The 27,502-nt window shown below is 40.5% G+C and overlaps 1 protein-coding gene across 1 annotated transcript in view; it reads right to left on the bottom strand.

Moving 5' to 3' along the window:
* The window catches only part of mpped2 (metallophosphoesterase domain containing 2b), a 42,737-nt gene extending 16,101 nt beyond the window's left edge, over positions 1–26,636 (bottom strand). Inside the window, exons 1-4 of the mRNA XM_053631323.1 lie at positions 26,210–26,636; positions 23,006–23,233; positions 8,907–9,088; positions 1,275–1,500 (exon numbers count right to left, since the gene is read on the bottom strand). Coding sequence (XP_053487298.1) covers positions 1,275–1,500; positions 8,907–9,088; positions 23,006–23,154 — 557 coding nt within the window. The 5' untranslated portion in view covers positions 23,155–23,233; positions 26,210–26,636. The remainder of the gene's footprint in view (positions 1–1,274; positions 1,501–8,906; positions 9,089–23,005; positions 23,234–26,209) is intronic.
* Positions 26,637–27,502: the final 866 nt, after the last annotated feature.

The following is a 27,502-nucleotide window of genomic DNA, read 5'->3' as shown; positions in this document are numbered from 1 at the left end:
CAAGGATGTGCAAACGCAAAATCTTTCATAATAAATATTTTTTTTTATTACATTTTCACTACTGGCTTGTGTGTTTTAAATGGATGATTAATTCTGTAAAACAGAGTTATGTTATCAAAATTTAAACCGTCACAGATGAGTGCAAAATTATGCAGACCCTTAGGACAAAATGAAGACGAGGGGAAAATGCTTTTATATGAATGAGACCTGAGACAACCAGTGTGTTACATTTTCATTGTACATTGGCACAATTACAAAAACTTAGTCAAATACTGTAGGTTAACAAAACATCAGTTCAAAATCCTCCTTTCTCAGCATAGTATGTTCTCTAATAACTCGTAACTCCGCCCTTTTACCTTTATAACTTATATCTATCAGAGCAGCTTTCAGATCCTCGACGTTGTACTTTTTTCGGGGGGGGGGGGGGGGGGGGGATTTGCGATAAATGAAGAAACATTAGCCAAGGCATCTTATCGGAAAATCTCCAAAAGCCAAATTGCAATACAATTAAATGAAATAAAGAAAAGAAAAGGCCCTTTGCTTTAAAACCAACAGAGCAATGCTAAGTGGCCTTGATGCAGAAAAACGTTAAGCTCTGTGCAGCTCCATTAAAGACGACTGCAACCGCTGGCCTTATTTTAGACGTACAGGAACATAGCTAGAAGTCAGCAGAGCATGGCATGGCTTTGCAGGGTCTAACTGCGGCGTGGTGAACTCGAGGATAAAAAGCAGCCAAGCTAAAATCGCGTGGAAGTCATTAAAAAGTATATAAAAGGCTCAAAGAGTGAAAGAAAAACGATTTAAAACAGAACCATTCAAAAGCGTATTACAAGTGATAGAAAAACACGGAAACCAAAAGTAAAGGAGGTTTTCAATAGCCACTTAATCGCCAAGGACTTAAAGCTATTGGAACTTCCTCTCTCTTTTATAGTCCATAATCAGGAAGTCCAAACATAACTCCCACCCGGTTCTTCTGTTAAAATAAGCACTAATTCAATTTTTCTCTGAGGGCCCGAACCAAGGACGAACATCACATTATTGATGAAGTGCCACAGCTGAAAGGTCTGTCCTTGCCCATCTCAAAGACAGAAGCGTAGGCCATAAAACTGAGGGGGGGGTGGGGGGGGCGACCCATAAAACATTTATAAAAAAATTTTTAAAAATGTAAAAAATTGAACTAAAGATGTAAGCCTGAGACTTAGGTTTTGTGTGAATTCTGTGTGATTCTGGAAATGTAAGATGAGAAGACTGTGAAAAACAGATGCGGAACTCACCACGGGGTCCCGTATATCCTGAAGCCTTTGATCGTGACCTCGGAATCCTGCAGGTAGATGCAGTTCGTGAGCAGAGACTGAACGTTATCAAAGTCCTCGGGCCGCAGCTTGGACACAGAGGGGAAGCGGTAGTAGTCCTGCTTGACCAGATCGGCCATGAAGTCCTTGTCAAACGTCAGCTCGTGGTTCCCAGCGATCACCACTTTGTACTCGTAGGGTAGACTTCCTGCAGATGAAGAGGAGACGTGATCAAAAGAAAGTGAAAATGCACACAATCGTTTAACTGTTTATCCGGGTAAAGAATACATGTGCTGGTAAAGTGAAGAAGTTTAAATAAGAAGCAGTGTAACCTGTAGAGGAGACACGAGACATGAGTAACGTTTAGGAACACAGAGATCTGATACCTGAAAGAGTATAATACGCATAATAGGCAAGCACGAAAGCAAAGAGAGAGAGAGAGGAATCTCAAGAATGAAAACAAGAAATGAAAAATGAATGTAACAAATCTTAGAAAATAAGAAGAAAGTACAAAAGGATAACAGAAAAGAAAGCAAAAACAGGGGGAAAGCAAAAAATTAAATGAACAGAACAAAAACAGAAAATGAAGACGAAGCAAAAAGAGAAAGAAAAAAGCAAAAAGAAAAGACAGCAAATTAAAAAAAGAAAGCAAAAAATGTAAAGAACAGACAACAAAAGGGGGAAAAGAAAAGCAAAAAAAGCAAAACTGACAACAAAAAGGCAAAAACAGAAGAAAGCAAGCAAACAAGCAAGCCAAAAAGACATACAGAAAGAATTACAGAATTACAGAATTCAAGACAAAGAGAAAAAACAAAAGAAAGAAAGAAAGAAAGAAAGAAAGAAAGAAAGAATATGTTTTTGTAGCATTAAATGTCAAATGAGATTTTAAAAAAAAGTGAAACAGTGAAAAAATAATTAAAAGTAATCAAGAACGCAAATGTAGCAAAAAGAGACAGGACAAAAACAAAAATGTGTACAAAACAAAAAATGTAAGAAAGATAAATATGAAAAGACCTGGAAGTTTAAATAGCTTAAATTATGAATAAAAAAAATAAAGAAAGCAAGAATAGAAAGGAAGCAAAAAAGAAAAAGACCAAAAGAAAGTGCGCATGGCAGAGAAGACAGAGAGAAGAGAAGACAGAAGACAAGAGAAGAGGAGAGAGAAGAGAAGACAGAAGACAAGAGGAGAAGACAGAGAGAGAAGACAGAGAGAAGAGAAGACAGAAGAGAGTGAGAGAAGAGAAGACAGAAGACAAGGAGAAGAGAGAGAGAGAAGACAAGAGAAGAAAGAGAGAAGACAGAAGAGAGAGAAGAGAAGACAGTGAGAGAAAAGAAGTCAGAGAGAAGAGAAGACAGAAGACAAGAGAAGAGGAGAGAGAAGAGAAGATAGAAGAGAAGACAGAAGACAAGAGAAGACAGAGAGAAGAGAAGAGGAGAAGACAGAGAGAAGAGAAGACAGTGAGAGAAAAGAAGTCAGAGAGAAGAGAAGACGAGAAGACGACAGAAGAGAAGAAGACAGAGAGAAGAGAAGACAGAAGAGAATGAGAGAAGAGAAGAGAAGACAAGACAGTGAGAGAAGAGACGAGAAGAGAAGACTCGACTCCACAGTGGTTATGGCAGCAGTGTGTGGAGTCAGTGAGGGTCTGGTACAAGTTAAATATGGCATTTTAATTAGAAGAGCAAAGCGGCCATATGGCAGGCAGGTACTGAGGACGCTACATGAATTGTGAAATCGATGTGTGGGTTTGTAAACCGCTGACCCAGCAAAATCCTCGGAGACGAGCTGAGCTGCGGGACATGAAGAAACAAGAGCTGGAGCCAAAAGAGGAGTTCCCATTCATAAATCTGTTCTATAGATGCGGAGGATATGAACACGGGGCTACACTGAGATTGCCTTGTAATACAATCGAGCGGTGAAGCCTTGACGTTCGGGGTTAAAGTTCACCCTGCGTTATCTGAACCAAAAATGTCTCACAGTCAGAATGATGGTGCTGAGGTTTTGTTTAGGATGTAATGGCATGTCTCAGTGCTCGCAGAACTGAACTGCTCTCATGCTCACTAATACTGCTGCATGGTCAGGCTGCTCTGTAAAGACACTGTTTAAACCAAGGTTATTATTGTTTTGCATTTTTCATTAATTTTTATTTTGTTTTGACTATGTTTTCAAATTCAGTTTAGCTTTAATTAGTTTTTAAAGTGGGTTTGCTAGTTTAGTTTCTATTTTTTGAAAATGTTTAGTTTTTATTAGTTTTAGTCTTTTGTAATATGGGTTATTTGTCAAGGCCATAAAAAGTATTGTGTAATAAAAACTCAACAAAAACATCATACAATTTTAGAAATATGTATTCAACAATAACACCAGTACATAAAATGTACATATGGGCACAAATAAGCTGACACACCCATGAAAGATGCTGTTAATCCTCTCTTGCTCCAACCATCTACACATAGGGTCAGCTTCCTCGCATCCTTAATGAGCTCTTTTCATTTCTGCTTTGCCTTATCCTTCTTAGCTCTAATAAGGCTATTGACTCTTGCAGCTCCAGGTGTTTCGAACTTTGGTTCGAGTAAAGTGGCGACCTTTTTGAAGGCAACTCACACAGTTGTGTAGACATCCCAGTATCAATAAACATATGAACCAGTGCTTCCTCCCGCTTGTGGTGTTCCTGCGTATTTACTAACCAGCAGCCATCGGTTCTCCGGTGAAAGCACTGCTGTAGTGTTCTCTGTCCTGCGGTAGTCTCTGTCATGCTGTCTAGCCCCGTACCGGGGTTAGCTTCTGTTTTGGGGGAGGGGGGCGTGGCATTCTCCTTTACCTTATTAAGTAAGCTAGGTAAGGCTTCTTGTGCGTGCTTCTCAAATGTACTTTCAAATTCGTGGGATTTTTCCCTTCAATAAATTGTCCACATATTTCACCACCTTCCACTGCAAGGCACTTGCTTTTATCTGACACACAGTCATATTCAAAGTAATCCCAAATAGGACTCTGCCGCTTTCTTCCGACTTTCAGTACCGCCATGATGCCAGGCGAGGAGCATGGACTATGCTGTGTTCAATTTGACATGGAATGTCGTAATTTCCGGGTTCCCAGTCGGAAATGTCAACTCTGAAAGATATTTGCTCTATGAAAGACATTGACAAAGATGAAAACTAAGGACATTTACTCTATAATTGTATTTTATTTTAGTTAGTTTTGCAAACAGACAATATAGTTTTAGTTAGTTATCGTTTTTTGTAATGTCTTGTGTTTATTTCGATTTCAGTTAACGACAATGTTTTTTCACACCTAGTTTTCGTTATTTCGTTCGTTTTCATTTACGATTATAACCTTGGTTTAAACACCGTAAAAGGTTTTAGCAGTACGTGTTATTTGTATTTGCTTGATCGTTAATCTCGATATACGTCCAGATCGCTGGAGTTTGGTGTCGTGTGTTCACTGGGCTTACATCACACAGTATCACATGCAATCAGATGTTAGTATCAGAGAGGAAATGAGCATGGTATCGACCTTGGACATGTTGGTATTGATTAGCCTTGGGAGGACTGACGATAGCATCAGGAATCGGCGATGGACACACTGTGTGTGTGTGTGTGGGGGGGGGGGGGGGATGGTGGGGGTTGGGGTGTCTGCAGCTTTAAAGGGGACCTATTACGCAACATTCACTTTTACAGAGTGTATACACAACCACCCTAAAATGGAAAACTCCACCCACTCCTTTTTTTTTTTTTTTATATTCCCACCCCCCTTTTTTTTTTTATATTCACATTTTCACCCTAATGTGACGTAACGTTGGAACAAGCCCCGCCCAGGGACTCTGCCCTATTAACATATCTCCTCCCCTGAGTGAGCTGTACACGGTCCGCCATGTTCTCCGCGCTGGAGCAGCTACAGTGATGAGAAGAACGTCTCAGTGTTCTGCTGTTGGCTGTAAGAACGAACATAAGCGTCTTCATGTCCTCCTGGCATCAGAGGCAGTGGAGAAGTTTTATTTTGAAGGAAATATGCCTAAAAAAAATACCTTAAATCCTTTTACACCAGACTGCTTTGTGATCGAGGCTCATTACAAAGCAGGATTTGCTAAAAACTTGATTCTCAAGCACGGATAAGTAGCAACTGCTCGTGATCCAGCTTCGCATCCAGAAGACGCAAGTATTGCACTTTATATTTTGTGAATGTTTGCAAATCGCCTTTCCGAATGAGCCTGTTAGCAGATTCCACAGCCAAACCCGGCTAGTTACCAATGTCTCTGATTGTATTCACAGAGATAGTTTTTATTATGTACCCGAAAATGCCTACTGTCTGTAGAATTCAGGAGCGCACCTTTATTATGCACGAGACAGTAAGGTGACTGTCTTTTTTGAAAACTTTTTTGAATGATTTTACACCAGACCGTTTTGTGAACAAGCTTGTTAGCAGATTCCACGGCTAATGTAGTATCCAAATCACAAGCTGTTCTCGGAAAGGGGGCAGGGCACAGCAGCTCATTTGCATTTAAAGAGACACACATGAAAACAGCGTGTTTTTGCTTTCAGCTAAAAAGGGGCATTTTCAGCACGGTATCATAAATGATCCGTGGGGTATTTTAAGCTAAAACTTCACACACACACACACACACACATATATTCTGGGGACACCCGAGACTTATATTACATCTTGTCTCCTTTAAGATCGACAAAAATAAAGTGCTGTATTTCGTAATATGCATTTCCTTATCACCCATTTTGTGTCCTATACAAACCTTAATAACCTTCTCTTAGCAGCTTAGCTTCCCTCGACTGTGCTGCTGAACAGATAAAACCATGAATGTCATCGCTCCCAAAACATGAACGGAGATTTAAATGAAGAAACAATGTGTTGTTCATCAAGGAGACTTCACTATACAAGAATTCAATAAGTATCTCAGCCAAGTATTATGCTGCTAACACAGAGCACATGCACATTTTCTAATGAGCTTAGTTACACCTAATAACTCGCTAAGTTTGTTTATAGTCCTGATTTCAGTTTTGTAAGCATTCCGATAGTTAGAGAAAGTTAGGGGGCATGATAGGACAATGGCATTTTAGACACACTCTCACAAGCCTAGTATTAATACATTTTTATTAAAACTGTGTCAATTTCCAAATCAGCAACTTTTCATATGTGATTGAAAAATACAGGTTAAATTAGTGCAAAAGCAGATAGCTGTATGTGGATCAATACCAGCAAAAGAAGCTCCACAAAACAGCAGGGTATAGTGAGTGTGTTGTATCAAAGTATGTGTGCGTGTGTATGCGCTGTATCAGAGAGTGTGTGCTGTATCAGTGTGTGTGTGTGTGTGTGTGTGTGTGTGCTGTAGCAGTGTGCGTGCTGTATCAGAGTGTGTGTGTGTGTATCTGTGCATGCTGTAGCAGTGTGTGTGTGTGTGCGTGTATGTGTGCGTGCTGTAGCAGAGTGTGTGTGCTGTATCAGACTGTGTGCTGTATCAGTGTGTGCGTGTATGTGTGCGCGCTGTATCAGAGTGTGCTGTATCAGTGTGTGTGCTGTATCAGTGTGTGTGTGTGTGTGTATGTGTGCGTGCTGTATCAGAGTGTGCTGTATCAGAGTGAGTGTATGTGTTGTATCAGTCAGAGTGAGTGTATGTGTTGTATCAGTGTGAGTGTGTGTGCGCTGTATCAGAGTGAGTGCGTGTGTGTGTGTGCTGTATCAGAGTGAGTGAGTGTGTGCTGTATCAGAGTGTGTGTGCTGTATCAGAGTGAGTGAGTGTGTGCTGTATCAGTGAGTGAGTGTGTGTGCTGTATCAGAGTGTGTGTGCTGGATCAGAGTGAGTGTGCTGTATCAGAGTGAGTGTGCTGTATCAGAGTGAGTGTGCTGTATCAGAGTGAGTGTGTGTGTGTGCTGTATCAGAGTGAGTGAGTGTGTGTGCTGTATCAGAGTGAGTGAGTGTGTGTGCTGTATCAGAGTGAGTGAGTGTGTGTGTGCTGTATCAGAGTGAGTGAGTGTGTGTGTGTGCTGTATCAGAGTGTGTGTGTGCTGTATCAGAGTGAGTGAGTGTGTGTGTGTGCATGCTGTATCAGAGTGAGTGTGTGTGCTGTATCAGAGTGAGTGTGTGTGTGTGCTGTATCAGAGTGTGTGTGTGCTGTATCAGAGTGAGTGAGTGTGTGTGTGTGCATGCTGTATCAGAGTGAGTGTGTGTGCTGTATCAGAGTGAGTGTGTGTGTGTGCTGTATCAGAGTGTGTGTGTGCTGTATCAGAGTGAGTGAGTGTGTGTGTGCTGTATCAGAGTGAGTGAGTGTGTGTGTGTGCTGTATCAGAGTGTGTGTGTGCTGTATCAGAGTGAGTGAGTGTGTGTGTGTGCATGCTGTATCAGAGTTAGTGTGTGTGCTGTATCAGAGTGAGTGTGTGTGTGTGCTGTATCAGAGTGAGTGTGTGCTGTATCAGAGTGAGTGCGTGTGTGTGTGTGTGTGTGTGTTGTATCAGAGTGAGTAAGTGTGTGTGCTGTATCAGAGTGAGTAAGTGTGTGTGCTGTATCAGAGTGTGTGTGCTGTATCAGAGTGAGTGAGTGTGTGCTGTATCAGTGAGTGAGTGTGTGTGCTGTATCAGAGTGTGTGTGCTGGATCAGAGTGAGTGTGCTGTATCAGAGTGAGTGTGTGTGTGTGCATGCTGTTTCAGAGTGAGTGTGTGTGCTGTATCAGAGTGAGTGTGTGTGTGTGCTGTATCAGAGTGAGTGTGTGTGTGTGCTGTATCAGAGTGTGTGTGTGCTGTATCAGAGTGTGTGTGTGCTGTATCAGAGTGTGTGTGTGCTGTATCAGAGTGTGTGTGTGCTGTATCAGAGTGTGTGTGTGCTGTATCAGAGTGAGTGAGTGTGTGTGTGTGCTGTATCAGAGTGAGTGAGTGTGTGTGCTGTATCAGAGTGTGTGTGTGCTGTATCAGAGTGTGTGTGTGCTGTATCAGAGTGTGTGTGTGCTGTATCAGAGTGAGTGAGTGTGTGTGTGTGTTGTATCAGAGTGAGTGAGTGAGTGTGTGTGTGTGTATCAGAGTGAGTGTGTGTGTGCTGTATCAGAGTGAGTGCGTGCTGTATCAGAGTGAGTGAGTGAGTTGTATCAGAGTGAGTGAGTGTGTGTGTGTGTGTTGTATCAGAGTGTGTGTGTGCTGTATCAGAGTGAGTGAGTGTGTGTGTGTGTGTGTGTGTGTGTGTGTGTGTATCAGAGTGAGTGTGTGTGTGTGCTGTATCAGAGTGAGTGTGTGCTGTATCAGAGTGAGTGAGTGAGTTGTATCAGAGTGTGCAACAGTGTATGTGTGGTGTGCTGTATCAGTGTGTGTGCGCGCGCTGTATCAGAGTGAGTGAGTGTGCGCTGTATCAGAGTGTGCATCAGTGTGTGTGTATCGGTGAGTGCGTGTGTATCAGTGTGCGTGTGTGCGCTGTATCAGAGTGTGTATGTGTGTGTGTGCGCAAATCAGTGTGTGTGGTGTGTGTGTGTGTGTATGTATGTATATCAGTGTATGTGTGGTGTGCGCTGTATCAAAGTGTGTATCTGTGTGTGTGTGTGTGTGTGTGCGTGTGTGCAGTATCAGAGTGTGTGTTGCTGCAGGTTACATAACTCGGTGAAGAACAGGAGCTGTCAGCAGGTCCTCACCTAACCAGTCGTTAAATTTCTTCACCTCAGAGGGGAGGCCGAGTTCAGTGAAGTCACCCGTGTGGAGCAGCACGTCGCCGTATGGCATCTGGATGCCATCTGTCCTCGAGTGCGTGTCTGAGACGCACACGAAACGCGTGTGACCTGCTGGTTTAGGGGCATCGTACGGAATGGGTTCCACCCTGCAACAGAACCAGAGTGTGAACCTCACTGACCATGACCATCATCATCATCTCATACACTTTCATACTACAATAAATCTCCAAACCCTTTATTGCAGTGTACAATATCACAGAGCGGTGTTAGATTGGACTTGTGCATGGGGAAGACTGCAGTCATGTGATCATTCAGCTCGGTGATGCTGCACTTCCAAAATACTTAAAAACGACGGCAGCACACTGAACAAACTACACCTGTGTCCCACATCTCTACTACTCCTCTAATCCAACTTCACCATTACAGTAACTACAAACCTACTGAAAGGTCTGTTTTAAAAGAAAGAAAAAAATAATAAAGAAAATGGAGAGACAAGTAAGTTAAAAGAAAAAAGAGAAAGAAAGAAAGAAGATTGAAAAAGAAAACGGAGAGGAAAGAAAAGAACGAAAGAAAGAAGAGAGAAAGAAAGAATGAAAAAGTAAAGAAAGAAACTGGAGACATAAGAAGGAAAGAAAGAAGAAAAAGAAGAGAAGGAAACAAAGAATACAAGAAAGAAAGAAAGAAAGAAAGAAAGAAGATTGAAAAATAAAGACCGAAAAAGAAAATGGAGAGGAAGGAAAGAACTAAAATGGAAAAGAAAACAGAGAACAAAGATAAAGGAAGAAGGAAAAAGAGAAGAGAAGAGGGGAACAGAAAGAAAAAAAAAAGGAAGAAAGAAAGTAGAGAGGGTGAAGGGAAAATGGGCAAAAAAAGGGAAAGAAATAAGAAAGTTTCTCAAATCACATCCTCTAGTTAAAATTTGAAGTATTTGAGTATGATCTCTAACTGGTTTCTTTGTTACAGTGCGTTACACAGTGCTGCGGTACGCTACACATTGTTGCAGTGTGCTACACGGTGCACTGCGCAGTGCTGCGGTGCGCTATGCAGTGCGTTACACAGTGCTGCGGTGTGCTACACAGTGCGCTACACAGTGCTGCCGTGTGCTACACAATGTTGCAGTGTGCTACATGGTGCACTACACAGTACTGCAGTGCGCTACACAACGTTGCAGTGTGCTACACGGTGCACTACACAGTACTGCAGTGCGCTACACAATGTTGCAGTGTGCTACACAGTACTGCGGTGCGCTACACAGTGCGCTACACAGTGCTGCGGTGCGCTACACAACGTTGCAGTGCGCTACACAGTGCTGTGGTGCGCTACACAATGTTGCGGTGCGCTACACAGTGCGTGCCAGCGGTGCGCTACACAGTGCGTGCCAGCAGTCCAGGGTGTACCCCGCCTTGTGCCCGATACTCCCTGGGATAGGCTCCAGGTTCCCCATGACCCTGAAGGATAAATGGTACAGAAGATGGAGATTATATATATATATATATATATATATATATATTAGTGTATATGACCAAGGTGAAGCTCATACACAAATATTAAAAACCCAACTGTTGTTTCGCGACTTTGAAGCATAAAACTGAAGAAAAAAAGGTGTTTCATAAATTTTACATCTCTAAATTCAATACATTAGCAAACATTGATCATGTTAACATGGTGGCTGTGGCTCAGGTGGTAGAGCAGGTTGTCCACTAATCATAGGGTTGGCGGTTCGATTCCCGGCCTGCCTGACTCCACATGCCGAAGTGTCCTTGGGCAAGACACTGAACCCCAAGTTGCTCCCGATGGCAAGTTAGCGCCTTGCATGACAGCTCTGCTACCATTGGTGTGAGTATGGGTGAATGTAGGGCTGCACAATCAATCGAATATCGATCGCGATGACGATTTTGACTGCCCACGATTAAATGAACATGATCAACTGCGATATTGACGTTTAAAGTTCGTCCTCTGCTCATAGAAAACTCCACTGCAGATCAAATCAAGCGCCTCCTAAACTTGCAGCCAATCGCCATAGAGTGGCGCAGCGAATACGTCATTTTGTAGTGCCAAAACCCGGAAATGGCGTTAGCATTTTAGCACTCGAGCAGCCTGCTTCACTGCACGCTCCAGTGCTTTGTGTGAGGGGAAATCATGACATTAACATGATGCTAAATGGCACTACAGAGGTTGTCGGGGACATTAAACGTTATCACGCCAAACAGGAAAAAACTTTGCAGATAAACTCAGGGCTCTACAGTGTGATCATTTCACTCGCATTTGCGACTGAAAAGTACTTTGTGCGACTGTGAATAAATATTTAGGCGCACCGGTGCAAGTGACCTGTTCGGAGTTAGTCAACCGAACAAGTGTGTAAATACTGCAGAGAAGCCATTATGATGAAGAGAGTAACTCTGTACATCATCTGCTTCTCTCAACTTCCCGATCTCACAACCGCCATCTTTTATTGATCCCGCAAAATGGCCTAAACTTGCACATGCTCGTGTACACACAGCGTCTTCGCGCGGCGTAAATTAATAATAATGCTAACGCTACAAGGTGGGTTTAATTCAAACTTCTTTATTAAATAATTCCTCACCGATCATAATCAAGAGTAACAACTGTTCAGTCTGTAAACATACAGTACACTCGCCTTCACTGACTCTAATTCACTTCATTTAAACTCACGGTTGCCAGATATCACTAGAAAAGTCAACTCCAGTTTCCATGTTTTCATTGAATCCCCCCCAAAACACAATATTATCAACTGATCAAAAAAGAACAACTGATAAACAAACAAACAGAAAACTAATAAAATGTAAAGACCGAAAATGTGCTTAGTTATAAGTAAATAATTTAATATAAAAATAGATATTATAATAACTTCATTAAATATGAATAAAATGAGAAATTAAATGATATAATTATTATGATTTAATTACTATGGGTTGCTTTTAATATCAATCTGACATTAATCTTAGTTCACTATTTCCTTAGAAAGCTATTAGCCTTTTTCCTAATATGGATCATGCTTGTGTTAGATTCTTTTTAATTAGGACTCTTTATTGTTTAAGATATTTAAAAATAAATATTTTATGCTTGTTTATTTATCAATTAACCAACAGTATTTCTCATTGCTATTATTTTAATTAAATTAACAGTGACCATGAGCAGAGAGCTTACATTTAACTGTTTATGACCTCCTCTATAAAAAAAATTAATAAATAACAAAAAAAAAAAAAAAAAAACACTAAATTTCAACTGTGTTCCTAAATTTTTGTAATTAGGGGCACAAGTGCTCCTAAAGGAAATTGTCTTGCGTCTCTCCTCCTGTAAACACTGTTAAAGATTTGTACAATAGCAGGAATGTAGCACAACATGGAGGTGAAAGCAGCGGTCTGTTTATTTAAATGTGAAAGTGCAATAAAAATATGTTGTCACTAAAATCAATGAATAATCGTGATAAATAATCGAGAGCTCATTATTGATCAAAATAATCGGGATTATCATTTTGTCCATAATCGTGCAGCCCTAGGTGAATGAGACACAGTGTAAAGCGCTTTGGATAAAAGCGCTATATAAGTGCGCCATTAATTTTAACACATTTACATTACATTTATTCATTTAGCAGACGCTTTTATCCAAAGCGACTTACAAATGAGAAAATATAAGCAAAGCAGAGAACAATACAAGTAGTGCTACCATACAAGATCCATTAATTGAGTTCCAGAAGAAGCAAAGTGCGCAGAGTAGAGGTGTAAGAGCAATTTTTTTTTTATGGGTTGGTTAGGTGTTCACGGAAGAGGTGGGTCTTTAGCTGTATTTTGAAGATTGTGAGAGATTCTGCGGTCCAGATTGAGGTTGGAAGTTCATTCAACCACTGAGGAACAGTTAGTTTGAATGTTCTTGAAAGGGACCTTGTGCCACGCTGAGTAAGTACTACTAAGCGTCGGTCGCTAATCGTTCGCAGATTGTGTGATGGAACGCAAGCCTTCAGGAGAGAGTTGAGGTAGGAGGGTGCTGTTCCAGACAAGGTCTTGTAGGTGAGCATCAAGGCCTTGAATTTGATGCGGGCGGCTACAGGAAGCCAGTGGAGGGAGATGAAGAGAGGTGAGACATGGGAAGAGGGGTATAACACGTAACCATGGTCAACACGATCACTCATTAAAACACAGTGGGTCTTTTTCATTACGTGTTCGTTTTTATTCCCCTAGTAACTTTCCATAACGACAGACGTTAAAATCAGACAGAAATACGGATGCAGTGGGAGTCTTAAACTCAGCAAAAGTATTTCGATTCATTCTGAACTGACTGACGTTAGCTTACGTGCTAGCAAGCGTACTAACAGGTTGAGAAAAGTTTGATGGGGTAACATTAAAGAAAAAACATAACACGAAGCGATACCAAAGATGTTGTATTGGGGAAAAGGTCGCGACAGCTCGAGAGACGTCTGTGGTCTCACTCCAGTGTATGGGAACTTAGCGGATTTCCGATTTTTGAGAGGTTTAGGGGCCATTCACCTTTAGCTCCTAAAAACGCGTGGAAAACGCTTGCACTCATCGTGGTGTCTGCCGTTGCTAAGCGATGAGGAAGTTTTAGCACAGGATGGATTTACAGCACCGCAAATCCCTTGCAGAAGCTCTGCTACTAGGTTCATTTATGGAGAAGAGAGACAAAAAACGCCGTGCTTGGGCGCACCCCACCCTTCAATCACATAGAAAACACTGAGAATTTCACCACCTATCCAACCGCTCCATGAGATTCAAAGCCTATTTCAGAGTGGACAAAGAGAAAGGGTGAAGCTGATTGGTTGGTTCTTGTCACATGACCTGCGGTGCGCTTGTGGAATTCTGAAAAGTTGGGATTTTCCATCTCGGAAAACAAGCGCGTCACACAGCATGAGTGCGTCTACATTTCATATAACGAATAAAAGAACGGGTTCTTATTGTACTTCCAGTTTCACCCCCCACCCCCCCCAAAAAAAAAACCTCCTCGGATCTACACGATTCACGTAAATGACATTTTGATTCAAAACGGCAAATTTCGCCGAAAAGCGACTAGTTTGCAGGTATGAAAGTTATGTGTAATAAAGTGGAATGATACAGAAAAAAGTATTGAACACACTAAGAAAAAAGCAGTTCTGCAAGGCAAGGTAATGCAAGGAACCAGCTGAAATCCATAAGTAATTATACCTCCTATCTGTGCAAATTAAAATCAGCTGGGTTAGTAAATTGATGGTCTATAAAAAGGCTTTTCGTTACCAAGGTGTCACACAAGAAACATCTCATGATGTGTAAAAGCAAAGAACTCTCCCAAGACCTTCACAACCTTAATGTTGCCATTAAAAAGCACCATTGGGGCCATTATCCTCAAGTGGAAGCAACATCACTCCATCAAATACCGGCCATGCACAGTAGCTCCTCGCAAGATTTCTGACCAGGAAGTCAGAAGAATACCCCAAGAGCCAAGGGCCACTCAGAAAGAGCTCCAGAAACACTTGGAGGAAGCAGATGCTATCGTCACACAGAAAAAAATCGGCAATGCACTCCACTGCTCACACTCACCCCGCAAGACTCCATTACTAAAGAAAAGGCATGTTGAAGCTCATTTATAGTTTGCTACAACTCATTTGGAAAAGCCTATGAAATACTGGGAGAGTGTAGTCTGGTCAGACGAGAGCAAAATGGAACTTTTTGGCAGTCATACTACACACCATGTTTGGAGAAGAAATGGCACTGCACATCACCCTAAAAACACTGTACCAACAGTGAAGTTTGGAGGTGGAAGCATCGTAGTGTGGAACTGTTTTTCATTGCATGGTACTGCCAGACTTCATATAATTGAAGGAACGATGAATGGAGCCCTTTACTGGGAGATTCTTGAGAAGAATCTGCTGCCATCCACCAGGATGATGAAGATGAGATGTGGGTGGACTGTCCAGCATGATGATGATCCAAAGCATACAGCAAAAGAAACTCTCAATTAGTTTCAGAGGAAAAAAAATCAAGGTGTTAGAATGGCCAAGTCAATCACCTGACTTGAATCCAATTGTCCGCAGACAGTGGTCAGCAGTCAATGATGTAATTGCAGGGGGTCAATGGAAAAGATTTTAAAATGTTTACATTGTTTTTTGTTAAATGTATCAAAACTTGGGCTGCAAATAACGATTATTTTCATAATCGATTAGTTGGCTGATTATTTTTTCGATCATGACAGCAGTTCATGAAAGCAATCATGACGACGATGGAATAATAAAAAAAAGAAATTAACAGAGCTCATCCGTGTGTTTAACATCTCCACTGTATGCTACTTGCAGATCAACAAGTACGAGTCCCAGAATAGTTGGCAGGAAATTGCTAAACATAGTATGTCGATATGAAAACCTGGAGGACAGAGATGTTTCTGCGATGACCTGTGCCCTGGTGCATCTTGCTTTTAATACCCCAGATGCACAAAAAGGTACGCAGGCAGGTATGCGAACAATGCCAGTCATGTAGCTGCTGCTTTACAAGCACCCTCACGTGTTGATTATAACGTAAACCTTATGAAAACTGAGCATTTATCACCACACACATGTCTCGGCAGCCTCTCACTCGTTCTGTGAAGGACACATGCAGTACAACGTGATGCGCATTCAGGTTTGCTCACAATAAAAGAATCTTAGAAGACAGCAGTCTTTAAACTGCCTTTGAGCTGAGACAGGCTTTTCATTTAAAAATAAATAAATAAATAAATAAATAAATAAAAATAAAACACAAAAACACATCGCGGCGTACCTGGCTGGTGTAGTAAGTGCAATTTTCCCCCATTCAACTCTTAATAAATGATAAAGCAGTCGTAGTGCTGAAAAACAAAAGAAACTCAACAGGAAGAAAATGGTGGACATTTTCCAAAACTCTTATGCTATAATCAGGGATTCAAACCTCATGAGAAGACTCAATCGCTCAATCCAAATAAAGTGACGGACAAATCACTACAAAAGATGTATACACTCTCTCCCCTGTCAATCACAGGGATGTTAGCCAATTGCAGGCTTCCATGCGCTAAAGTATGTGGAAGAGGGTAGACAGCGATTTCCTCGGGGTGTATTACGCTGCCCTGTGACGCATCATGAGCAACAGCTCGAAAAGGCGTTAGCTGGTTTCACACGTCTCTGCAGAAGCACGTCTTAGGCTGGGTTCACACTGCACGATTTTTGGCCACGATTTGGTAGTCAGAGACCAATGTTGAGAATCCTAAAAGATTCCTATAACCCTAGGCCAAAATCTGTATTCCTTTGATCGCTAGTTTGACGTGTTCCCCGACAGCCGTTGCGATCAAAATTTTCCTCCAATTAAATTCTGGCAATGTCAGAAGATTTGATGCACAGTCCTGTAGTGTGACTTCTCCTACTCCGTACAAGTCTTCGTGCTTGCGTCCATTTTTCACGCCTTGACCGTCCCACAGTCTGACATTAATGACAATTGAGACCATACAGTGTGACAAGGCTTATAGCAGGGATCATGTTCGTACAGTCTGACAAGCAACAGTCACAAAGATCTATTAAAAATCTCACGGTGTGCACCCGGCTTTAACTTTCGTCCTCCACAGTGGTCAGCTGTTGCATGATACAGATCTGGCAGGTGGGAGGGATTTACCAGGTGACCACATTAGGGAAAAAATTCCACCATCCAGCTGAGTTTGCGTTATTGCCTGTGCCAGCAAGCAGTTCCTGACCCTTCAGGAGCGCCTTCACCAAAATATGCTAGAGGCAGCTGGAGGTGGTGAGACTGCACATGGGTACGAGTAAGTACCTACTCTTGTTACTGTGATTAATAGTTAGTTGCTGCTACAATAATGCCCAAGTAGTTTACATATAAACCTTGACACTCAACAGCACCAAACCATGGCTTTATGTTTAAGTAAACATGAACTCAATCTTCTACAAGCTGGGTTTTTCTTCCAGATGATAAATCATTTTCAGCACTTCTTCAATACGCCAACATGATTTAAATAACACAAACATAAACCTTAACTATCATCATTAATAGCGAAATACGTCTAGATGGTGGTCCTTTCATGTCATCTGTACAATACAGCCACGGTGTACACTAAGCTTACGTCAATCAAAAATCAAGCGTTTTTGGCCGCGACGATCACAAAAAAAAAAATCCTGTATGGACTGGCGTACCGTAGGTAGTACCATGTGGTAGCGGATGCTGGAATTGGGGCATTTTTTACAAGGCCCTAAAAAATAAACCAGTGAATTTCTGTATTGTTTTATAAAAAAATATTGTTATAAACAAAGTAATAACTCTATGTCACGTATTGATTCCATGTAATATTACTCGAAAAGACGCCTGTGGACGACCTTGATCGAAGAGTCACAGAGCTTTAGTGCCGTCACACACACACACACACAGACTCTATTAACAAACGAAAACAGGGAACACAGGATATTCACATGAGTTAGCCAGCCTGGAGGAAACCAGTCACGTTTTATTTATATACTGCTTTCTCCAAGCTCCTCCATATCAGCCAAAAGCATCGACCAACCACCGAAGAACAGAATAAGAAGACAAGTAACAAGAGACTAATAAAAACAAATGCACTGATGCATTTTTTTAAAAATAAATAAATAAAATAAAATAGTAGCCATACAACCAAGAGACAAAACAGCAAAGGAACACAATGCCAAATCCAATTATCAACACTAATAGACTAAAATTAGGGCAAAGTAGTGGAGTAAAAAGTCTAACAGCCCTACTGGGATCGATTAATGCACCAGAGGCTTCGAACAACACCCCCCAAAAAAAAACCAAAAAAAAAAAAAAACACCACACAATTCTGAATACGGCCTATGGTCTATTTAGATGTTTATCTCGATTTTGACATCACAAATCCCTCTCTGCACCCTAAAACACATTTATATGCTACATTCATCTGGGCTCAAAGTGCTAACTGATGAAATCAAAATCAATCCTTGGTAGTCGAGTGATTCATAGACATTCATACTAAAAGCATTTTCCCTCCAACATCTTGCTGTATGATGTATGTAGGAGAGAGAAAAGAAAAATTAATTAATTAATTAATTAAAATACACAGAATGATCCATTACTGGCCAAGTTGCTATATTTACAACACTCGCTCCATTCTAAAACAGGGCTGCACAAAAAAAAAAACAGGAAAAAAAAAAATAAAAAAAAAAAAAAACCCAACCCCGGTGGTGGGGGGAATCTCGATTAGTTTCTCAATGCAATTTATGATCACCGTCTATGCAGCAGCAATTGCACTCAGGCAACCAGAGCATAAACCAGAGCACTACTGTTCTTTAGGCATGAGATGAGACATATACAGGCATCACCAGACTATAGTGACACATAAGATTTTACATTTATTTTCTAATAAAAACAAATCGAACCACTGCAATATCAATACAATGTATTATAAGAACACTTGTTTCCCCCCCTATTATTCAGTCCGTACAGGAGTTCACACAGTTTGTTGTGACTGTCACGGCCAAAAACGCTCGAGTTTGCTGCTGCTTTTTTCAAAATCTGCTATGCAACTTGCGGACTGTTTTGTGCCTTTTTTTGTGGAAAACTTCTTGAATTGGCGAAATCACAATGACACGGAATTGTTCTGCACACTCTTTCCCAGTGATGTTTGTTGGTAAATGAGACCTTTTAGCTGTACTCACGTTCCACGCATGTGAATCGAAGAGGCCTTTGGCTGAATGCACGTCGTGATGACGTCACGTGTCGCGTCTCGGCCCAAATCTGCGGTAATTTCGAAAAATTGCAAGAATACTGTGGAATTCGCTTGATCTTCCGTTAATTTCTACGACTGCAAAATCGCAAAATCATGGAGGGACTGACTGTTCCCTGTTATTTAGATTTTCTGCAGTGTCATAAATGTATTTCATGGGAACGTTATTAATATGGAAAGATTGTTTGATAGTAGCTTGTGCCTTACATGATTAGGCCAAATGAAATATTCATGTCATCAACGCTCCTTAAACCGTCTGACATCCACCTGAAACGCACGAGCGTGTCACACTTACTAATCTAATCGTGCAGATGAGAAAAAACGACCGTGATTTTTATTTTGTATATTTCTTCATTTTCTGGTTACGCGACTGCCCGCACAACACAAGACGGGCTTTCTGAACCGCTTTAGACGCGAGTGTGACTTACATCAAGCACGGCACACGCTGAAGGCACCGATTTTAACCGTGTTTCAGATCGCAGTACAAAACCAGAGTGTATGTATATACGCAGCGGTTTCCGGTTACTACCATCAGAAGGCTACGCTACGGAATTGCTGTAAACTCTGGACAGAGTGAAAACATTGAGCAGTAGTGCGTTATTTGTCCTTACGTTTAGCACATAACGCTTCCTTCTGGTTAGCGTAACCGTTTGGACTGTTAAGTAAGCGTGCTTCGAGAGCACTAGGTTCACACTTAAACTTCGTGCTCTGTATGCTACTACCTCTGGTGCTGCTGTAAGTATGGGAGAAGAGGCAGAGCTCATAACGAATATTAAACTGAAACATCACCATTGACCTCAGCCAGGCAAAATTCGTCATGCCAGTATTTCAAGACGAATAAATTCTATCATTCCTTCTATTCGTTCTTCACCACATGGACCGATGAGAATCCACGCTGTAACCCATATTGACCTGACACGAACATCTAAAGCACAGTGAATGATACAGAAGAAAAAAAAAGATGAGATCTGCACGTAAAAGAAAAACAAATAAATAAATGACAGACTGAATATTAAATTCCTAATCACTAAACAATGTATGAAATGAATGAATTGGGTGAGGGAGTCATGGCTGCATGCGCCATCTCGCTCAAAACTCGCCGGTGAAGCATTATACCTATAGCGCATTTATCCTCCAGACCCGTTTTCACTTTACGAGTTGCTCTTGAGCAATTATTTAACCACGCTTTAATATCGCCGCTTTCCTTTTAACTTCAGGAGGACACAATGCCCTCTTTCACGCACGCGTCACGTAGGTTTTATACTAAATCAGCGGTCGATTTTGCTCTGGATTTCGGCATTTGCTGTACGAACGTGCAGTATATCGGGTCGTTCGAAATGAGTCATCATTCACAAAGCTAGCGTGGATTACTACACTCGGCTAAAAATCATGTAAAAATGGAATAAAGACACGTTCGTTATAAACGTGCTTCAAGAATTGAAAGTGAGGGAGAATTAAAATCTCAACAAAAAAAAAAAAAAATAATAATAATAATAATAATAATAATAATAATTCCTGTTTCTTCAAGAATGGTCCATTCTCTACATATCTGATCATTTTACAACCGTTCCAGACATTTGTACTACGAGATGTCGCCTGTTGCGTCGCAAAACACTTGTGAAGTTACCGCATGCCTTATTGAGTCTTACGAATCTTTCGGCCTCAGAATTATTCATCGATAAAGCGATCGGGAAATGACGGACTCTTTGGAGGAGTACCGGATATTTCGTTGGTATGAACAACACTACTTTATCTGTGTACTGTCTATACCAAGACCCAATTAGAAGAAGAAAAAAAAATTAAGCGTCAATCAAAATAGCACAATCCTGCCTGCTGATTAAAAGATTAAACGCCTGCCGGAGTGATGGACGTTTATTAAAGTCGCGCTTTATATTCAGACAGGATGCGAGATTAAAGCTGGATGACATGGATAAAACTAAGTGACATGAAGAAGTAGTTCGTCATGGGATCTCAATGACTATGAGAGACACAGTGAATTATAAACAAACTATGGTTTTCAAGCGAATAAAAATAAATATATATTTTCTAGCTGATACTTGGCCACCAAACCAACGGCCAGCTAAAAATCCAAATGTTTTTCTACTCACTACTTATGCGCTCTACGTAGGTCAGTACATACTACGTGTAGTGCTCACCATTTGAGATTCAGCCAAAAGAAGAAAAAAAAAGGTTATATGGTAAATGTACAGCTCTGTTTTTGTATATTTTCTTGCATAAGATACACATTTTATGCAAAACTTCGGACTTCTTGAGTGCCAATAAACGTGTGTTAGAAATTGTAGACATTTTGCAATAGCTACATCACACATACAGGAGACACGCAAATCTACATCTGCGTATAAAACTAATACCACGTTAACCATTTCTTTCCAACTCCTTTTCCCTCTAGAGCTTTGAACTGTGCTGGAGGTTTGCTCTAAATCAGCCTGCTCTGCTCTTCCCAGTCCTCACGCCATCATGAGAGCATCATCATCAGCGGTCAATAGGCTCGGCAGTGAAAAGCTGAGCTCTGCCCCTCGGGTCAAAGAGGCATTGTTAAACGGCTAATCAACTGAACTAACCTTTGACCCCTCTCCTGGTTAATAAGTACAGGAACATGATGGCAGCCTTGCGAGGCACATGCCCGGATGTCTTCATCATCGTTAAGATTCGCGTTGTAACATCGTCGATGGGAACCTGCCGCTGGACGCACACGGAGCTGAAGGAGCTGGGTTTTTATACGGAGACTGCTCAAGATCTTTTCATTCACATGTGTTTATTTGCATACATACGATTTTTAAAGAGAGGACGCAGTGCACAAGACGTGGTGAGGTTCTCTGACTAAGCTGGTAATTTTATTCAGCATGCATTATTCAAGAACGGCCTTTTGTGCCAATTTTCAAATTTCCAAATCCCTAAATGGTTACCTGGTTTACGATTCTATCAATATTAAATAAAAAATTTAATAAGTTTAGTTATATGTATCTGATCTCACTGGACAGCTTTATAATCAGACAGAAAGCATGGAAGACAATTATCCTTATGCTGCATTCCAAACAGAACACAGTTTGTCCAGAGAGAAAGGGGAAAAGAATAATAAATAAACAAATAAATAAATAAAGCCAAATATCCCAACTTTAACACAGGAGTAGTTAAGATATTTAAAGGCATTTAAACTTGTTAAATATGTAATACGGAATAAAACACTAGAGGGCATGATGTTATATTTTCTAATAACATCATGCTTTAAGGGTTTTTTTTGTTTGTTTTCCTCTTCCTCTACCACAGAAATTTGCAAAAGATTAGAAGATTTATAATATAATATAATAATTCACAAAACTTTTTTTAAATCTGTTTATAGTTTCCTTTCATGTTACTGAACAGCCACAAAACTTGTTCGTTCCCATTATCACTACCAATATTAATAACACCAAAGAAAATGCAGCTTGTCATATTTCTGTGCTAAGAAACTGTGCTAAAACTGGAGACTCCTTCCATAAATACTCATAAAACATGGCTTCACAGAAAACTTAACCAATACACACTTTTTTTTTTTAAATCAGTTTATGTGCGCCCATCATATAAGCCTCTGTGTAAGGTTTTCAGTATAGAAATTAGAACGAGTGCAATCATTTAAAACCCTGTGATTTGCCCAACAGTTAGAACTACTGTCAGAGCTGCTGTTATAGAATATTAACCAAACAGATTCGAGAATTTAACAGCACTGCAGTGTTATGTAGTATACTGTATAATAGATCATGGCTACTCAAGAAGATTTCAAACTAATGGTATTGTGGTTTGAGCTATTTTGTCATTTCGGAAATCCTTGTATGAACCTCAAATCAGTACGAACATCCATTTCACATGACACTGTATAATTTTTCTGTTGTTCTAACACCATGTTTCATATCTTATTCAAAAAGCTAAAACAAATCTAACTGTTGCTATTTTTAATGACCAACACCCAACTTGGACGCTATGATGATCATTAGCATACTTTTACTTAATAAGAAAAGATTTTGAAGACTTGCAAAATGATACACTCCAGTATTCAATTTCCCATATATTTACTCGGTATGAGCCCCCCCCCAAAAAAGAGAGAAACAACCTCAACCGAAGATATTTAACCAAAAAAATATTTAACACCCCCTCCCCCTCATTCTCATTTACATATACAACAATACCACACCCCCAGGCCACCTGGAGCACTGCACATCCCAAATAGCTGCCAGATGTCTGTTCGTAGAGTACTGATCAATCAGATCAATCCCTTCAATGAGCAAAGCACAAAGCAGCAAGGAGGCCAGAAACAGGAAGTGACGTTCACTCACATGTGCACGTGAGGAGGCTGGAAGCGGCTCTGGTTGATGTTGTAGTGTGTGAAGGCCTGTGTGGGGTTCGAGCTGTACTCGTCTACCGTGATGGTCACCTTCGAGTGGGAGGAGCCACGGCGCGCCATAACGCCGCTTCCTGGGGTCATGGGCAGGTCAGCGGGGGGCAACAGGATCAACGCGCCGCGCAGCGGGCATCACTCAACGCCCGCCGCCCAAAATCCACACCTGAGGAACAGTGAGAGGACGATGAGAGACGGAGGGAGCAAAGCAGCACAAACCCTTACATACTGGTAACAAATGAGTTCGAAAAAAAGAATCCTTCTATTTTCTGTAGGTAATTATTCATAAGAAAGATATTGCACAGAATGGCTCTGTGCAATATGACCATAAAATATCAATAACACAATATATTATGAGACAATATACTTTTCTGAGAGCATCACACACATCTTTAGGGCTTTTATAGCAATGACGATCATCATTACCCATAACAGCTATTTGAAATCTAAATATTGTGGTTTCCTCTGGGTTCTCTGGTTTCCTCCCGCTGTCAAAAAAAAACATGCTAGTAGGTGAATTTAAATCGCCCCTAGTTGTGTTCGAGTGTGTGAAAGTCTATGTGCATGATGCAGTATAGACTGGCACTCAATGTTCGCGGCATAGGCTTCTGCCGCATACCTGACCAGGATAAACACTGTGGTCTATTGAAGTCTATTTTTACCCTAAACCCCACAACATCAAAACAAAAACTTGATCTAAAAATGTCAAATGTACACACACAGGACCAAGCACCACATCCAGCATTTACAAAGCTAAACAGTGAAATGTTTTTACCCACTACGTGTTGGAAAAGAGCTCATTTTTTTCTTCGATATACAACCAATGCAAATGCTTCCTGAATAGTACAACAGTAGTCCTTAAGGTCTAATTATGTACCTTAAAAGGAAAACACCAACCTGAATCACTAAATATATTTATATATAAATATTCCTAATGCACTGAACAATCCCGGTGCTAATTCGAGGGTTGGTGCTGTGTTCCTAAATATTTTTTAATATGAATACTGGCATAGGCTCATCATCAGGGTGGATTTTGTTTTTAAAGGTCGGATTATTTTTAAAGCTATACTACGGTCACATTTCCATGCAAACAATAAACACTAAAAGTACAAAAGGTGTACGCTTTTTACCCCAGTGGCAAGGAAAGGTGCAGTTTACTACCCTTTTTATGTTTAGAGGCAGGCAAACATTTATAATGTGATAAGGATGTGCAAACATGCCATATTTTACTACGGACACATTCATAGACAACTATGGCTTGTTATTACTGTCTTAACACAACCATACACACACACCCCGACCCAACCATATGCAAGGCTGACCGACATAACATTTTTGGAATTTTCTCAGCTACACACATTGGAGAAACATTCACTTATATGTAATGTTCCACTTCAGTATAAAACATGCTTTAAACACGATCCGTATCTACACTCTCGGGATTCGGAAGTTTAACAGTAAACGCTTGTCAAGGGCATGCCTTTTGTACAGAATTAAAGGGCAATTCCTCCCCAAACATCTTGCATACTAATCTAATATCTAATATAATCAATACATGATCTTCAGTGACTAACAGTATGTATTTTTTAATTAAATTCAGAGCTGACACAACTTCTTTCATCAACATATTGGTTTATTTTTCATTTAAACAATTTCCTACAATGCTATTTTCGACTACCTCCTGATAGTGTCTGGCTTCCTCTCTACCTAAATTAAGCAACGCAGCGACACTTTAATCCCAGATCTCACACCTCTGCACAAACAAAGATCAGCTTCCAACGCTTCAACTTTCGTGCTAATATCACCACAAAGACGCAGATACAGATGAAAACATAACTCAGAGAAACGGCATCGTATAAGCTGCACTGCTTTCTGGAACTTTCCTGCAGTTGCATTGTTGTGTCCGTTACTCTGTAGTGGGTTTCTCATTAATATGATGTCGAACCTCATGGGACTGCGGTGTCTGAGCGGGGGTAAAAAAATATATATATCTATTTTTAGGCTTTAACAGTAAAATGTGCATTATTCCTTAGGTTTAAGATTGTTTTGGGGTTTTTTTTCTCCTATTGTAAGTGTCTTCCCGTGACATCAGCGTGACACAACTGCTAACTTCTCAGGCAAAAACACAGTATCAAGAAGCAAATTAGCACCAGAACCACATCACAAATATTTCAGAATAAATATATTTAATGTATTTCAGGGTGGAGTTTTCCTTTAAAGACCATTGTTGTACCTTTAATGAGATTTTAGAGTAACACGTACACAGATGTAGATACACAACATGCACATTTCTATGTAAAAGACATGCCCTGCAGGTATAAAAGATGATAAGGAAAGGTACAGTTCAGTATATTATTTTTATTCCCTGTACAGTGTATAATGAACCCAAATTACAGAGGCAGAGCTCCAATAACCCATGCAGCCTTGTTGACCTAATTTAGCTTCCAGGTCATTCGTCCTGAGGTAAAATCTTCCACACAGACGTTTAGCTACAAGGCCGAGGCCAAGCTTTCCACCCCAAACTTGAACTTTGACCCCGGTGACCACTGCGCAGGGATCATTTGGGCTGAATAAACATGGAAAAGATTGATTATTGAAAGCCGGACGAGCCAAACTCGAAACCCCGGACTCCATAATTATGAAGAAGCTCGACTCTGAGTCTGGCCTCCAAACACCTCGCTTAAGCGAGGAGAAAAAAAAAAGTCTGCCCTCGAGCTCGAAGGTGCACCAAGGTCGCAAAATATGTCAACATTGTGAGAAATGGAAGAAAAGCGACATCCTAAATTCAAAATAAAGGAATGCTTTTTGTACGTTTGGCTTGAAGGTGGAAAAAAAAATCAGCCAATGAGCTCCATGGCGCTATTAAAGCTATTAATGATTCCCGCTCTTTCCTCATTCGGTATTTTATCTAAAGACGCACGAGCGATGCTGAATGAACGGATAAACCCGCGCGAGAAACTCGAAATGTTTCAATGTTTTCAAAAAAACGGGGGAGAGAAAGAAAGAAAGAAAGAAAGCGGCGACAGGAAAAGCTTGTGATCTTTTCTTCCTGGAGCATGACGAGCAGAGCAGCCACCTCTAACCCGCCGCTTTGTGCCTCCGCTTTCTTTTCTTTTTCCCCACAAAACCATTCGAGTATTACCTTTTTTCCCGTCAGTTCCCAACGCGCGAGGCTCGTCCGCTAAAGTGTCCGAGGCGTCCGTAATCGGATAATCGGAGATTTGGGTGCCGTGCAGAGGTGGAGGTCGAGGCGAGCAGGGCAGAACCTTCGACCCCGAGGCTCCTCCGGCTGAAATGCGACAGACAGACGAGGAAGGAGGGAGACGGAGCAGTAGCCTGGGTTATGGAAGGCCTAAAGGGCCAAGAGAGCACAGGAGCTGTGTCCAACACGGTTGATTTTCATACATTACTAAACCATGCCATTAACCGAGGAGTTGAACCAATATGGATGGCCAAAAGGGACAAAACTTTCAAATAAACAAATAAATAAAAGAAATAAAACATTTGTGGAATAGGTAAAAAAAAATGGTCTTTGACTGACTGTCAATAGGAAAACTTATAAAGCTCTGTATTGCAACACATTAAACAAAAAATACCATAAAAATCGCATTATTCAGAGAAAAGATCACTTGTTAAATGTTGCCTTATTATTAGGAGAAAAGAATGATACTATTATGTGAAAAACATTGTAATTACAATAAAAACATAATTTTATTACAAGAAAAAATCATGTTATTATGAGAAAAACATTGTGCTATTTTGCCACATATCGTGATGCTTTTCTCATAATAACACGATGCATTTCTCATAATGACATGATCTTTTCTCATAATAACACGATGCATTTCTCATAATGACATGATCTTTTCTCATAATAACACGATGCATTTCTCATAATAACATGATCTTTTCTCATAATAACGATGCATTTCTCATAATGACATGATCTTTTCTCATAATAACACGATGCATTTCTCATAATGACATGATCTTTTCTCATAATAACACGATGCATTTCTCATAATAACATGATCTTTTCTCATAATAACATGATCTTTTCTTGTAATGACATGATCTTTTCTTGTAATAACATGATATTTTTCATAATAACGTGATCTTTTCTTCTAATAGCATGATATTTTCTATATAATAACGTAATTTGCTTAAAGGTAATAACATGATTTTATTTCGTTATAACAAGATATCGATACTTTTTAAAATTTATTTCATGATTGGCAGCACAGAACTGTAGAAGACTCTCTGTTAGATTGTAAAACTGAGATCCAACGTGACCACTACAGAATGTTTCATACATAATTGTCATCAAAATGAGATGTTAGAACAGGTATTAATGGAATGGCAAAGATCTGTAGAAATGTGGACAAAGGTAAAAACTATTGGACGGAACAGTGAGCAACAATAAGGACAGTTATGT

This window comes from Ictalurus furcatus, chromosome 8 (genome assembly GCF_023375685.1).
Source record: "Ictalurus furcatus strain D&B chromosome 8, Billie_1.0, whole genome shotgun sequence".
NCBI lineage: Eukaryota > Metazoa > Chordata > Actinopteri > Siluriformes > Ictaluridae > Ictalurus > Ictalurus furcatus.
The sequence above is the reverse complement of the archived record's forward strand: the minus strand, read 5'-3'. Positions and strand labels throughout refer to the sequence as shown.